At 35.7% G+C, this 15,841-nt stretch overlaps 1 protein-coding gene across 9 annotated transcripts in view; it reads right to left on the bottom strand.

Annotated features, from left to right (window-relative positions):
• MON2 (MON2 homolog, regulator of endosome-to-Golgi trafficking) overlaps window positions 1–15,841 on the bottom strand; it is a 103,716-nt gene that overhangs the window by 62,052 nt on the left and 25,823 nt on the right. For all 9 annotated transcript variants that reach the window (XM_070271834.1, XM_070271830.1, XM_070271831.1 and 6 more), the window contains 4 exons: window positions 13,545–13,674; window positions 11,529–11,626; window positions 10,431–10,556; window positions 5,725–5,919 (listed from right to left, as the gene is read on the bottom strand). In XM_070271834.1, the coding sequence (XP_070127935.1) occupies window positions 5,725–5,919; window positions 10,431–10,556; window positions 11,529–11,626; window positions 13,545–13,674 (549 nt within the window). The remainder of the gene's footprint in view (window positions 1–5,724; window positions 5,920–10,430; window positions 10,557–11,528; window positions 11,627–13,544; window positions 13,675–15,841) is intronic.

Below are 15,841 nucleotides of genomic sequence, written 5' to 3'. Positions count from 1 at the left end.
CTCGGGGTTTGCCAGTTCAGATCCTGGGCAAAGACCTACACATCACTCATCAAGCAATGCTGTGGCAGCATCCCACATAGAAGAACTAGAAGGACCTACAACTAGGTACTGGGGCTTTGGGAAGAAAAAAAAAAGAGGAAGATTGGCAACAGATGTTAGCTCAGAGCCAATCTTCCTCAAAAAAAAAAAAAAAAGAAAAAGAAAGAAAAAGAAAAGAAAGTGAAAGTGAAGTAGTAAAATGCAGGGGGTAAGAGCGTAGTTTTGGGGGTCTAAAAGAATTAGTTAACACCCCAGCTCTGCAGCTTATAAACCGTATGGTCTCCAGCAAATTACATAAATATCCTGAGCCTCATTTTCTCAGCTGTAAAAGAGAAATACAAATGCCTGCTTTACAATAGGGTTGTAGTAAAGTCTAAATGAATTAATAGATGTAAAGCACTTTGTACGGTGTCCAGAATACATGCACTCAGTAACAGCAATTTTACCCAAAACTGAAATTACTGAGGAATAAGGTATCTGTATCTCTGAAAAAGTCACTGAATAAAGTGCTAGATACTGGAAGTGGTGGATGGAAACTGAGTCTGTCTGCTCGGGCTGCCATAACAAAATGCCATAGACTGGGTGGCTTAAATAACAAATTTATTCCTCACAATTCTGGAGGCTGGAAGCCCAAGATCAGGGCACCAACATGGCTGGGTTCTAGTGAGAGCTCTTTTCCTGCCTTACAGACAGCTGCCTTATCACCATGTTCTCACAGGGCAGAGAGACTAAGCTCTCCGTGTCTCTTCTTTCAAGGTCACTAATTCCATCATGAGGGCCCTAGTCTCATGACCTCATCTAAACCTAATTACCTCCCAGAGGTCCCATCTCCAAATACCATCGTCTTGGGGGTTGACGCTTCAACGTATGAATTTTGAGGAGACACAATTCAGCATCAAGTTTTACAAAAATAAAAGTTAAGCTGGTATTTCTTGGTTTGGGGTCACAAACAAAATGTGAATTCTGCCTTTATGACGATGAAGATGCAAGCATGCTGCATTATTGTGGAGAAGAGAAGAAAGACTTGGTTCTCCATGACTAACTAGTGGATGTGAAAAGAAAAAGGAGGAATGCCTTCTCTTCGTATAGCCTTATCTTAATTTAATGTAGTTAAACCAGCATTTTAGAGAGAAAACAGGCAGAAGCCCTCCTAAAACAACTCTGAAAATATTTAGGGAATAAGTAGGCAACTGGTATATTTTGGCCAAGTCACAGGAAATAAACTTTTCCAGCTCTTGTTTATCTAGTTATCTTGTTTTTGGTGAGGAAGTTGGCCCTGAGTGAACAACTGTTGCCAATCTTCCTCTTTCTGCTTGAGGAAGACTGGCCCTGTGCTAACATCTGTGCCAATCTTCATCTATTTTGTATGTGGGAGACCGCCACAGCATGGCTTGATGAGCAGCATGTACATCTGCACCCAGGATCTGAATCTGGGAACCCCAGGCTGCCAACGCAGAGCGCATGAACTTAACCACTATGCCACTGGGCCAGCCCTCCTTCACTTTTGAAGGAAAGTTTTGCTGATATGGTATTCCTGGTTGGCAGGGTTTTTTTCCTTTCAGTGCTTTCAATACATCATCCCATTCCCTTCTGGTCTGCAAGGTTTCTGCTGAAAAATCTGCTGACAATCTTATCAGAGTTCCCTTACACCTGACGAGTTGCTTTTCTTTTGCGGCTTTAAGATTCTCTCTCTGTGACTTTTGACATCTTGATTATAATGTGTCTTGAAGTAGGTCTCTTCGGATTAATCCTAGTTGCTATTCTTTGAGCTTCATGAATTTGCATGCCCATTTCCTTCTTCAAATTTGGGACATTTGTAGCTGTCACTTCTTCAAACATGCTCTCTGCCCTTTTCTCTCCTTCTCTGATCTCCTTCTCTGAGATTCTGAAAGTGCACTGTGAAATAGTAAGAAACATACATATTTTGGTCTCTGCCTCCAGTGCCCAATACAGAGCTCCTAAAACCCTTGTAAGCAGGGATTCTAGAAGCAAGTTTTGTTCTAATTTTCTTTTTATTTTGAGGAAGATTAGCCCTGAGCTAACTACTGCTAGTCCTCCTCTTTTTGCTGAGGAAGCTTGGCCCTGAGCTAACATGCGTGCCCATCTTCCTCTACTTTATATGTAGGACGCCTACCCCAGCATGGCATGCCAGGCAGTGCCATGTCCGCACCCAGGATCCAAACCGGCGAACCCCAGGCAGCTGAGAAGCGGAATGTGCGAACTTAACCGCTGCGCCACCGGGCCAGCCCCGCAAGTTTTGTTCTAATATTTGATCTTTGACCCTGGTTCCTGACACAGATCTCTTAAAAACTCTGTAATTTCCTGAGTGATAAGAGCATCTGACACAGAGCTCCTAATGGAAGTTCCTGGATGACAGGAGCATCTTTTGTTTTAAAGAGGCAATTGCAGTGAGCTCCAAGATAGGGGCTGGTTCCCAGAAAGACCAGGCCATGATTAGAAGCTTGGTACTTTCAGCCCCTCCCCTGTTCCTTGGAGAAGGGACAGAGGCTGGAAACTGAGTTAATAACCTATCATGCCTACATGATGAAACCTCCATAGGAATCCCAAAGGTACAGAATTCATAGAGCTTGCAGGTTGGTGAGCACATCTACATGCCAGGAGAGTGGCACACCCCACCTTGGGGATAGCAGCTCCTGATCTTTGGACCATTCCAGACCTTGTCCCATGTATCTCTTCATCTGCTTGTTCATTGGTATCCTTTAAAATATACTTGTAATAATCAGCAATACTAGTACACTATCTTCCTTAGTTCTGTGAACCACTCTAGCCAATTATCATACCCAAGGAGGGAGTCCTGGGAACCTCCAATTTATAGCCAAGTTAGACAGAAGTTGTGAGTAACCTGGGACCCACTACTTGTGATTGGCATCTGAAATGGGGAGCAGTCTTGAGGGACTGTGCCCTTAACCCATGGGGTCTGCACTAACTCTGGTTAGTGTCAGAACTGAATTGAAATTTGGACATTCAGCAGTCAGAGAATTTGGTCAGTGTGGGGAAAAACTGCTGGCAGAAGTATTGTAAGTTTGAAAGGAAAACTGTGCATTTTTCATAGACACGCATATATTGCTCTGCTTGATGACATCCCTTAAGTCCCTCAGGGTCTCTTTATTCTCTTATTTTTGCTCCTCTGACTTGATAATTTCACAGGACTTGTCTTCAAGTTCACTGATTCTTTTTTCTGCTTGATCCAGTTTGTTCTTGATCCCCTCCAGTGAAGTTTTCATTTCAGTTATTGTACTCTTCAGCTCCAGAATTTGTTTGGCTCTTTTTTATACTTTCTATCTCTTTGTTGACACCCTCATTTTATTCATAAACCATTTTCCTGATTTTGTTTAGTTGTCTGTGTTCTCTTATAGCTCACTGAACATCTTTAGGATGGTTATTTTTAATTCTTTGTCAGGTAACTCATTGATCTCTATTTCTTTAGGGTCAGTTTCTGGAGATTTATTTTGTTCCATTGACTTGGTCATGTTTCCCTGTTTCATTTCTTCATATGCCTTGTTACTTTTTGTTGAAATCTGGGCATCTGAAAAAACAGCCAACTCTTTCGGTCTTCATGGACTGGTTTTGTACAGGGAAAGATCTTTACCAATCCGCCTAGCTACAGATTTTGGGGACCTCTCAAACCTTTCCTGTCAATGTTTCTTCTCTGGGCTTGTGTGTGTGATTTCCCCGCTGAAGAGCTCTGCCTGTTTCTGTTCAGAAGCTCCCCCTAGTATCTGTCTGTGGTACTGCAATCTCTCTGGTGGTGTAGCAAGGCCTTTGTTCTCAGCAGGCCCCCAGGCATCCAAGTATGCAGCCGCCTTTCCTGTCAGTGCCCCAAGAGTTACGCAAGACAGAAACCAGTCCCTTGGGCAGTACCCTGAAAAGTCAGAATGGTGGATGTATCTTTCACTCCTCCTTCCCACATGAAGAAAAGCCACAAGTTGGGCATCTTCTCCCAATCACACATGCTATGCCGTGCAGGGAGTGGGATGAGGTAAGGCAGGTGAGTGCAACGGGCTTTCCTATCCACTCTAATGAACCTCTTCCTGGCCGTGCACTTGTCTGGGTGCAGTAACCTCTTGACTAGTTTCTGAATTCTCACAAAGGCAATTTGGTCTGTATATTGTTATTAAGTCAGTGTCTTCATGGGGGATGGAAGGCCTGGAACTTCCTATTCCACCATCTTCTTGATGTCACTCTTGTTTACATTTTTTTAAAGTTTCTTTGAGGATTGGAACAGACTATAAATAAATACAATACAGAAAATGTTAACAGCTTACTTGTAAAAGCTTTCCATCTTTGGAGAAATTAAGCTACTTTTCATTTATTTTCAGCAAATGCCAACTGACCTTTCAAAACTCCTAAAAGTTAATCAATGTAAAGACTCACATAATTTTCCCCATTTTAACTGTATATAATAAGACAACAAAGTCTTGGTTTAACAATTAAATATAATTATTGGAAATTATATCAAATACCTCATATGTTGCAGGAAACACTGATTACAATTTTAAAATAAGTTAATCCTTACAGAGAAAGACGGAGCTATGAACTAAAGTTAGTTCACAAACTTATGTACCTTAATGTTTATTTACATATTATTAATTATGGTAGTACAAAAAAATCCAAGCCAACAATTATGGGCATACCAAAAGACTCAAACCTTTGGCACCAAACTCTGATAGCTTACAGTATCCCTAAATAGCAACACATCCTGAAATAATTTGATGTCCTATGGGTATTTCTAAGGAATATATTAAATACATCAATGTGTATTACAGATATATCTTGTACGGCTGGAAATAATTATAACCAAAGTGCTTAGAAAGATTATTTCTGAATTTATTTTGCAAAAATGGATTTGAATATGAAAAGAAAATCTATGACAAGTGTATCATAAACCTAGAAAAAAACTTTATTTTAAAAAGCTCTCCATAGAATTTAGTATAAACTATCTACACTATTAGTTTGTGAGGCTGTTGGCTATCTCTAATATTTATCAAACTGACTGCTCACAGCAGGTGATCAATAACCAATTATTTTTGTTAATTAAATTAAGGATGTAAATGCTAAACAATTATACAATGCTGAATTTGACAACACAAAATTAAAAAGAAACATAATATACCATTTTCTCTCAAAAATATTATTAGAATGTTTAAGAGTAAACCATTACATTGATAGAATTATGATTGGGAAAATCACAACATATTCTGCATCTATTAATTTATGCAATAGATATAATATTGAACTGGAAGTCAACATAATTGATTTCTAATCCTAGAGTTTACCAAATCTTTAACTTCTTTGCTTTAATCTGTAAAATACATGAGATAGTATAAATAAAAACAGAATAAATTGAAGATACTGTAATTTTAATTATCCCTCAAATAAGTTAATTAGCTAAAAAGCTAAACTCCCAAGCCACAGATCTTATGCTGCCTTCAGGGAACAGGCCATGACTCTCCTGGACACACATTAAAAATACTCTTTAAACAAAGAAAGACTCACGAAAGGATAGAATGAACCTTTAGAGTACCTGGGAGAATACCTATAGGTACTCAAAAACGCAAGTCTGCTGAACAGAAGTGAAAAAGCTAAATACACTGTACTAAATCATCTTCTAAAATCAGCACTGATGCAACTACACACACAACATGTATGAAAAGTCGCACTTACCAAAAGACTGTAAAATTGCTTAATCAGAACCGATACTACTCTCAGCAAACGCATGCAGATAGGAAAATACGGTTTTTCTACAGGTGCTGGAGAAGATGAAGCGCTGGAACCTTGTCTGAACTTTATATTTGGAGAAAAGAGCTTTATCACCAGAGGACATACCCTTTCTTTGAGGAGGAAACTAAACTCCTGGTGCTATTTACGAAGACAAAAAAAAACAAGAATTAACTTAGTTTGTACTTAATGCTTATAAAACACAGTCTCACTAGTAAATAAAACTTCTTAATAATCAGTATGGATAATTCAGCTTTATTATAAGTTTATACAGTTTATTATTTTACAGTTCACACAATCCTGAAATTAGTATTGTTCTTTGAGAAAGATCAAAATGATAATCAATATTTCAAGAAGTTTTAAAAAGAACCTAAATTAAAAAGGAACATTTAACAGTATTAGAATTAAGTGATGCTTATTACTAGGAATTTTAATTTTAGTAGGACACTAGCAATTAAAAACACAAAGAAGAGAAGAAAGAAAATAGATAAATTTAAACAGATAAAGCAATTAAAATAGGCAGCTTAGGAGAGAAAACTTGATTTATAAAATATGATAATTATATAATTCACTAATTTTATTTTGCAAAGATAAAAATCCCATTCATACATAGAAGATTTAAAAATTAACACTATTTTGTTCTACTTAGATTGCTTGAACAAAACACAGTGAGCTGATAAAAAGCACAATGATTAAGCATCATTATTTTAAAGTCTGAGGAACCTCACAAGGAACTTTCAAATGTTACTTACAGTCATGGTATATTATGCAGAAAACCTTCCTTAACCTTTTAATTCTCCCTATATTAGCCAAAGTAGTCTCATTTTACTGACAGTATAAGGCCCAGACTACATTTATTATCTAACCTCAAATATATCATCCAAATTTCACTGAGGCTGAGAACAAAGAAAGAATCACAAAATCATAAAATTTTATCATAAAATCATAAAAACCACCTAATCTAATCCTTTAATCTTACAGAAACGGAAAAATAATACACAGAGCAGTTTACATCTCAGAATCACAAAAATTTTTAAATGTATCTTTTAAAAAATCAGATTCATCAGAGAAAAAAAAGAAAATGCAGAAAAGTGAAAAGCTAAAAAAAAAATCCTTGCCTAATCTCACCTCCTGGAGATAAACTGGTGTCGCTGTTAACTCTGAACGTATATCCTTCCAGACTTTTACATGCATTCTAATGCACTTTTTAATTCTTTCCCTCAATAATGGGATCTTAAAAGTTAAGTGATTTGAAATTCTACTCTCATAATGACAGATTCTTTGACTGCCAACATGAAAAGCACATTTAAGTTCATTTTCATACTTTACTAAATAATTTTATGCATTGGTTAACTTATTAATATTACAGCAACTCTTAAAAATTTATCTGTTCACTTTTCCCCCCTTAAAACTCAATTGACTACAATTAGGTTTCCTCCACAATCACCACCAAACACCCAAACTCCCCTGAAACGCCTCTCGTTCCACTCAGCATCATCTCTGGGGATGAAGCAAACACTGCCTTTCAGGTGTCATCTTACCAGTCTCTTTGAAGTACTTGGCTCATCCTGAAGCTTTCTTTGCTTTCGTCTTTTATTATGTCACACTCTCTCTCATTCATTCCTGTCTTTCTGGCCTCAGGTTCTTAGTCTCTTTTGTATGCTCATCCTTTCATGCTCACCTGTTTAATGCTGAGGTTCCTCAGAGCTCCAGAGTACCAGGCCCTGCTTCCTGCGCTATGCTAGCCCCATAGGTAATCTCATTCACTCCCATATCTTCAATTAGCAACTATATGCCAGTGACGTTTAAATTTATAACTTCAGCTTAAAACCTTACTTCTGAGCTCAAGATGCATAAATTCAACTAACATTTTGCATGTACTCAGATACCTCAAAATGAGTATGTTCAAAACTGAATAATCTATCCTTCATAATAAAAATTCTGCCCATAGAGTATTCCATTTTAGCAAGTAGTTCACTACTCAAAGCTCAAAGTCATCTTTGATTAATAATGTATAATAAGTCATATAACTTGCTGATTTTATTTTGAAGAAGGCAAAAAGAATGCCTTTTCCCTCACTTACTGCAACATTTCATTAATTTATTCAGCAGTTACTCACTGACCGCTTAATATGTACCAGACACTGTGCTAGAGAAAGAGATTCAGGGTCAGGCACAATTTTGTGCCTGCCCTATATCATAGAGTTTATTTTCTAGATGAGAAAACAGAACCTTTCCCACAGTCACTGCTCTAGAGTAGTCTTTTACTATTCTATCTATTCTCTCAATTACCTACGCTTCCTCCTTCAGGTAGAAGCTTCATACCCTTGATTCATCACCAACTCTCCACCAGGTTTGGAACCTATGTTATTCATTTCCATAGCCATTTTTTATATTTTTCCTTCCCAGCACTCATCACATCTTATTATTCAGTTAATATTTCTCTTCCCATTAGACGTCTAAGTGCCATAAGGGCAGGAATTTTATCAGTCTAATTTAACTTCTGTATCCTTGGCACTGAACACAAAGATCAGCACACTGTTAAGTGATGGGTAAATTGTGCTTGACTGAGTGAATAATGAGTAAAAGAAAACAAATATTTATCTCCCAAAGAAATGTTGTAAGAGTGAATTCTAAGATCTTACACAGAATAATTATTTTTTTCCCTCTGTATTACAGCAGGAAAAATAAAGTAGAGTAGAAATTTTGTGGGTTCAATAAATCTGGAAAACATTTTTCAAATCTTTTCCTACAAAATCAGAAAACGCAATCCAAACTATAGAAATTTCTAATTCAAAATGATTTACCAGTTCATTCATTCATTACTTATCGAACCCCTGCCACATGGCAGGCACTACATGCAGCAGGCACCTGCACAAGTGAACAAAGTTCCCGCCTCATAGAGCTTACTTTTCTGTGTGTCAGGAGATAATAAGCACTAGAAAGACAAAGAGGGGCAGGAGAGGTAAGGGTGCTGGCGTGAAGAAGCTGCCCTTTTAAACAAAGTGGTTGGGGAAGGTTGTCTGATAAGGTGATCATGGAGCAAAGACCTCAAAGGAGTAAGAGAGAGAGCTATAGGGGAGAAAAGCATTCTAGGCCCAGGAGACAGTAAGCACAAAGGCCAGAAGCAGGGGTCATTTAAAGAACAGCAAAGAAGGACAGCATGACTAAAGACTGAGAGCAAGGGGAAGAGTGAAAAGAGACAAGATAAGGGAGTACTGGGGACCAGATCATGAAACGTGCCAAAGATCGTAACGAGGACTTCATCTTTGACTCTGGACAAAGAGGACATCTAGTGAAGCACTTTTACAAAAGACTGAAAAGGTCTGACTTGTTTTAAAAGGCCACTCTGAATGTGGTGTGACAAGCAACTGTAAGAGGATATGGCGGGTATAGATGCAAGGAGACCAGTAGGAAGGGAATGCAGTAACTCAGGGAACAGGTGATGGTGCCCTGGATTAGGATCACTGTGGTACGAGTGGTACGAAGTGAACAGATCCTGGATATATTCTGAAGGTGATGGTTGGGGTGTGGGTGTGAATGAAAAGGAGTAGATAAGGAGAGAAAATAATTTGAAATCTGGATCAACATGGGTTCAAATCCCAACTGTGCCATTTACAAACCATGAAACCTTGGACAAATTGCCTAACACTCTGAAAGTCTTAGCTTCCTCCTGTGTACAGTAGGAATCAGTGGTACTTCTCAGGCATTTGTGAAGACTAAAGAGAATGTGAAATGCAAGGAATTTGGCACAATCATAGCACGTAGTAGGCAGTCAAAAAGTGGTAGCTACTATGACTATCATTTTATACAAGACCATTAGACAAGTTATATTTAAATACTTCTTATCCTATTAAAGTACAAGGAAGGGAATCATCAAGAAAGGTTAATATTGTTTATTATCACCAAAAGCATTTAACAGTTGCCTAATGAACACCAAAACTTATGAAGCATATAAAAATAATTTCAGTCTCAACTCCTAGGCTCAAGGATCTTGCTCTAACGTGGCACTTGATTCACACATTTTGTAGGCAAGAGGAAGGATAGAAAAGACGACTTAGGGAGGCAGCTTGGTAGGTGAAGGAGCTAGATTAGGTTAGTAGTTAACAGATCTAAATTCTAGTTCAAGATCTGCTAATAACTAAAGAACCTATGTAAATCACTGAATCAATTTTGGACTTTTGCTGCTTATAGCAAAATGAAAACCTTAAATTCTTTCTTACTTTTTTCCCTATTAACTTTCTGTTTTGAAAAATTTTGTATTACATGTTAAATTTATTAGGCATTTACTACTTCTTTTTTCCAATTAAATTATCCAAAAGCACACAGCTACATATAAACAAGTAAAAATTATTAACTATTTCTTTAAGCTTTTAAATATCACAAAAAGCTCACACACCGTATTTCCCTCATGCACCCACAGACTGGAAAATGCCTGCAGCAAGTCTCTAGGGATTCCCTTTAATGTTCAACTTGCAGAACGCTGGGATACTACAAAAATGCAAGATAACGTTTAACTGTTATATGCCTAAAGTCTCAGGCTGTAATTCTTTGCATCTTTTCATATGGAAAAAAATGTGTGTTGCTTTCTTAAAAAATAGCTGTGAAAAAATTAAAGATTAATTTTGTTGTAAAATACTACAAATGGCTTACTTGTAAAAAGACTTGTGGAAAATCATTCAGGACTGACTCAAGTAACTCGAGGCCAAATGTTCGAGTCATTTCTGTCATACCCACTAGCCAGTAAGGAGCATCAGCATTAACCAACTGACAAAGGTCCTGGGAAAATATAAGTCAAACAATAAATAAAAAATAAGTAAACTATTCACATGTTGGAATGAAATGCGCTTTTCAAAACTCAAAGTTCATAAAATTTTTTAAAATACTCTTTTCTTATATGGCTGTTTTCAATCCTCAGAAACTAAGCATTGATAGTTCAAATTTTGACAAATTGTATGTTTGATTATTTAAGTAAACTATAAAGACTCATACAACTATTGACAATACATAGAGTGCACAGATAAATGATTAATCTAACATTCTTTTAATGAGAAACCATTTAAAATAAACCTTTAATCAAAATTAATAAAAGTTTTTAGTGCAGATGAATCTTATTTTACTTAAAAGATTTATTTGGGGCCAGCCACATGACATAGTGGTTAAATTCGGGGTGCTCTGCTTTGGTGGCCCTGGTTCACAAGTTCGAATCCCAGGTGTGGACCTGTACCACTGGTTGGCCATGCTGTGGCGGCACCTCACATATAAAATAGAGGAAGACTGGCACAGATGTTAGCTCAGGGCTAATCTTCCTCAAGCCAAAAAAAAAGAGGAAGACCGACAAGAGATGTTAGCTCAGGGTGAATCTTCCTCAGCAAAAAGAAAAAGATTTATTCATGACAAGTAATACAAATATCAGATATTTGTATATCAGATTATATTAAGTAAACCAGAGGTTTAGTGTTTAAATTTTCTTTGTTAAAGGAATTTATTTTGTATAACTACTCATCCCTATTATACCTATTTTCTACTTCTGAGTTTAATTAACTTTATTTCCTTAAAGTGAAACATAACATTTTATCATGTTAATTAGTTATAGATCCTAACATTTTAAAACTTTTTCAAAATACTACTTTTCACACATTTTAAACAACTGACACAATAAAAAAATTAAGTCAGACATAAAATGCCAAAATCAAAAATTTACACAAAACTATATTCCATAATAAACATTATTTTTCTCAAATGAAATACCTGGAAAAGCATATATGCATCTTTAGCACAAGGTCTGAGAGTGCTGACAGATCTTCTGTTACTGTTTGCTTGGACCAGTACTGGTTGTTCTACAATATCTGCAATCAAAATAAGGTGGGTTTTAGGAGTTCGTACTGACCATTAATAAAGCATATATACTATTTAAAAGGCATGTTTAAAATAAATACTCGTTTATAGAATTAAAAACTTTATTTGAAAGTTCAGAACTACGCCTCCAAAACAAAGAATATAATGGGAATCTTTTTTTATACAAAATGCCATAAAAATCACTCTTTACTATTGTATATTCATTTTAACAAGCTTAGTATCTTTGTCCATACATTTGATTTTTCCAGCCTCCCATTGTCCAGCCCCTTTATTTCATGGGTTTGAAACTCACATGATCTTTGAATGCGCCTTTAAATATCAAATATGTGAGTTTATCATATGGTTAATTCCTATATCATCTCACCATCTTCAACAGAATTAACTGCTTCATCTACCACAACTACTATGTCAATGATAGGTATTGACTAGCTAAGAGTTAGCTAGAATGGTGCTTCCCAACTCAGCATTTCTCTGAATACATATCATTCTCAACAAAGATATCAACAAAGATATTCTCTGTAAATTATGACAGGCTGCTTTGAATAAATGTTGACAAAGACTACTTGAAAAGAAAGAGATTCCAAGTATTTTCCACCTTACTAGAAAGTATTTAATCAAATATTAGTCTTTAGAGACACACAGCTAAAATTACCAATCTAGGAATTACGTTGAGGTTATGAATATATAAGACAGTCCAACCAGATAACTGCCCTGTTTTATACTATTAAGTTTAATTCCTTAATATTTCAGACTGCTAGAATTCCACCTGCATTTCCACTAGGAAAAATATAGAAAAATCAATAAACCAAAGTCAGTGAAAATATTCTAATAAACCAACAGATTAAGAATCCCTGAAACTGAACATGAAAAATATGACCAATGGTTAATTTCAGGAAAAGTGAAGTAATTATTAGAGCGGCAACATTACCATTACTTACTAGTATTGCCATTTTTTACCAATATTACCAAGAGAACATCAAATAAAATGAAAGATGGTACCATATTAAGAGTTTAGGAAAAGAAAACCTACCTAAGGGGAAAAGTAGTTTAATCTTTTCTTTCTTGACTACATAAGACAGGCTGTTTGTAATGGTAACATGTTATAATCTTTTCAACTAATCATGAGGCAAAATTTACTTTTCATTCAATAAGCATAAATAAAAAAAAGTAATTTCTATAGTTAAAAGTTAGCAAATTATAAAACTTATAAACAATATCTGCTCTCTGAAAGGACATGTTTCTAAGTTTTGGGGAAATTTTTTAAATCATAAAGAAAAAGATGTTTAAAAATTACAATAAACGTATTTGATGAAAATATGAATCTTAAATTATATAAATATTCTTGATTAACACATATTAATAGGCACAGAAAACAACTCACATGAGGGAAGCCCATCCTTGGGAATCTACCCTAAAAGAAGTAATTCAAATGGAAAAAATACATGTAGGAAGACACTCAAAACAGTACTAAAATATTGAACACAGCGGAAGTGTCCAATAGACTAGTTCATTAAATATAGAATAGCCACACAATATAATGCAACCATTAAAATTTAAATTATGAAAATGAAATAATAACATGAAAAATTCATATAATGTTATGTTTGGCTAAAAATACATATAATACAATTTGGTTTAAAATGTGAAATTATCATCTTCAATATGAAATTGTGCATATATTAGAAATAAACATGGAAAATAAAGAGTTGACTTCTTAGGGTAATAAAATTGGGGAGATTTATTTTTTTGAATTGCCATTATCAATATGATAACGTTAAATATATTTTTTAACGCTGTCTAGTTTTTAGGTAGCCTAAGTTCACAGAGCAAAGGCTGAAATCAGTAAAAGAGAAATCACGGATGTAAGAACTACCTAGTGTCAGAAGGAGACAACTTTTATCACTTTACCTCTGTGTCGTTCATCTTCAGCAACCATCCTCTCAAAAACAACAGTAACAACTTGTCGCACTGTAGCAGCAGCTGTATTGTTTGTAATATTATCTTTTGTGAAGTGTAGTCGAAAACAAAGAACAATTGCCTAAAAAAACAATTTTCATTTGCTATGAAATAAGGCTTAAGAACATGGCTATTATCTTTATTTTATCTGATGTAACCTAAAATTAAATAATTTATGTTTGGCTCTTTCAATCACAGATACTAAGAGCCCCACTCTTTTATACAATAAAACTACAAAAAGCCTTGGATTCTGAAATAATTCAAACTTAGTAAATACAGAGCCACATAAGATTAGCTAAGGTAGGGGCCAGCTCTGCGGCCGAGTGGTTAAGTTCGCAGGCTCCACCTCGGAGGCCCAGGGTTTCGCAGGTTCCGATCCTGGGCAAGGACCTGGCACCGCTCATCAAGCCATGCTGAGGGGGCATCCGACATGACACAACTAGAGGGACCTGCAACTAAAATATACAGCTATGTACTGGGGGGCTTTGGGGGCAAGGGAAAATTAAAAAAGTAAATAAAATCTTTAAAAAAAAACATTAGCTAAGGTAATGTGAAATACATCTTTCATAATAAGATTCTTTTAACATGTATATAATAATGTGTTTGTGCTTTTATTTCCCCAGAATGACTTGCTTTGCAAATAATAAGTACTCAAAGTTTGTTGTATCACTAATCATCAAGAGAAGGACTATATAAACCTGCTCAGCATATAAATAAATATTTTCTAAATCAACTTTAGTAAGGTGTAATTTATACACGTACAATAAACCGTATCCCTTTGAAGTATGTAATTTGATGAGTTCTGACAGTAATATTCACCCATAAATCCACTGCCACATCAAGATACAAGACATTCCATCACACTAAGTTTCCTTGTGCTCTTTTGCAGTCTATTTTTCCCTCCTCCCTTGCCCCCCAGCAACCACCCATATGCTTTTTTCATTACAGATTAGCTGGCATCTTCTACAAATAGAATCATTCAGTATGTACTCTTTTGTGTCTGGTTTCTTTCACTTGCAATATTTGTGAAATTCATCCATGTTGTTCTTTGTATCAGTAGTTTGTACTTTTTTATTTCTGAGTGGTATTCATGGTATGGGTACACCACATTTTGCTTATCCATTTACCTGCCGATAGACGCTGGGTTGTTTCCAGTTTTGGGATGTTCACAGCAGCAGTTCGGAGCTGCTACGAACATTCATACACAAGTCTCTGTGAGGACATGCATTTTCATTTACCTTGGGTAAATAAATACTTACAAGTGAAATGGCTGGATCATATGGTAGGTCGAGGTTAAACCTCTGAAGAAACTGCTAGTTTTCCAAATTGGCTTTACAATTTCACGCTCGGGCCAGCAGTATGTATGATTTCAGAACTATTCTATGTCCTCAACAGCCATTGAAATGGTGAGTCTTTTTTAATTTTAGCTATTCTAATGGACATGTATTGATACCTCTTCATAGTTTTAATTTGCTTTTCCCTGATGACTAATGATGCTACGCCACTTTGTCTGCAATTCATTAGCCATTTGAATATCTTATTTCGTGACGTGTCTGTTGAAATCATTTGTCCATTTTTTATTGAGTTGTCTTTCGAATGAATTGTAAGAGTTTTTTAATAAATTCTAGATAAAAGTCCTTTGTCAGATATTTGTGAATATTTTCCGCATTCTGTGGCTTCTTACATGGTTCATGGATTTTGTGCCTCAACTAAGAAATCTCCACCTACCCCAAAGTCACAAAGATTTTCTCCTATGTATTCTTCTATAAGTTTTACAGTTTTAAAAGAAGCCTTTCTTGGAGAAAAACATAATGGTAGTTTAAATTCTATGCCTTATCATATTTAAAAAGTTTTAAAGGAAACAATTAAGCCTTTGATACCACTATTACTCTTTAAATTTCAACATAAAGGAGAGGAACTTGTTATGTAAAAGCTTTCATACAACTCAATTTTGTATTATCTTTATTCTTCATTTTTCATCTCAAAATATTACATTGCCAAATTAACCAACATACTAAAATAACTCCTACATTTATTTATGAAACTATAATCACTTTTTATTGTTTTGGTAGGTCAAACGATAACCATTTATAAAGTTTTAAATATATACATCAGAACAGTAACTTGATTGCTAGAAACCAAGAGGAACTCCATACAACAAAAAATATAAATATAAAAATACATAAACTATTTTATAAAGCAGGTGTGAGCCTAAAAGATAAGCTATTCGCAATTAAGTAAAATCTCAT

Source organism: Equus caballus, chromosome 6, assembly GCF_041296265.1.
Source record: "Equus caballus isolate H_3958 breed thoroughbred chromosome 6, TB-T2T, whole genome shotgun sequence".
In the NCBI taxonomy this organism is placed as follows: Eukaryota; Metazoa; Chordata; class Mammalia; order Perissodactyla; family Equidae; genus Equus; species Equus caballus.
Note: the sequence above shows the minus strand (reverse complement) of the source record. Positions and strands in the feature narration are given on the sequence as shown.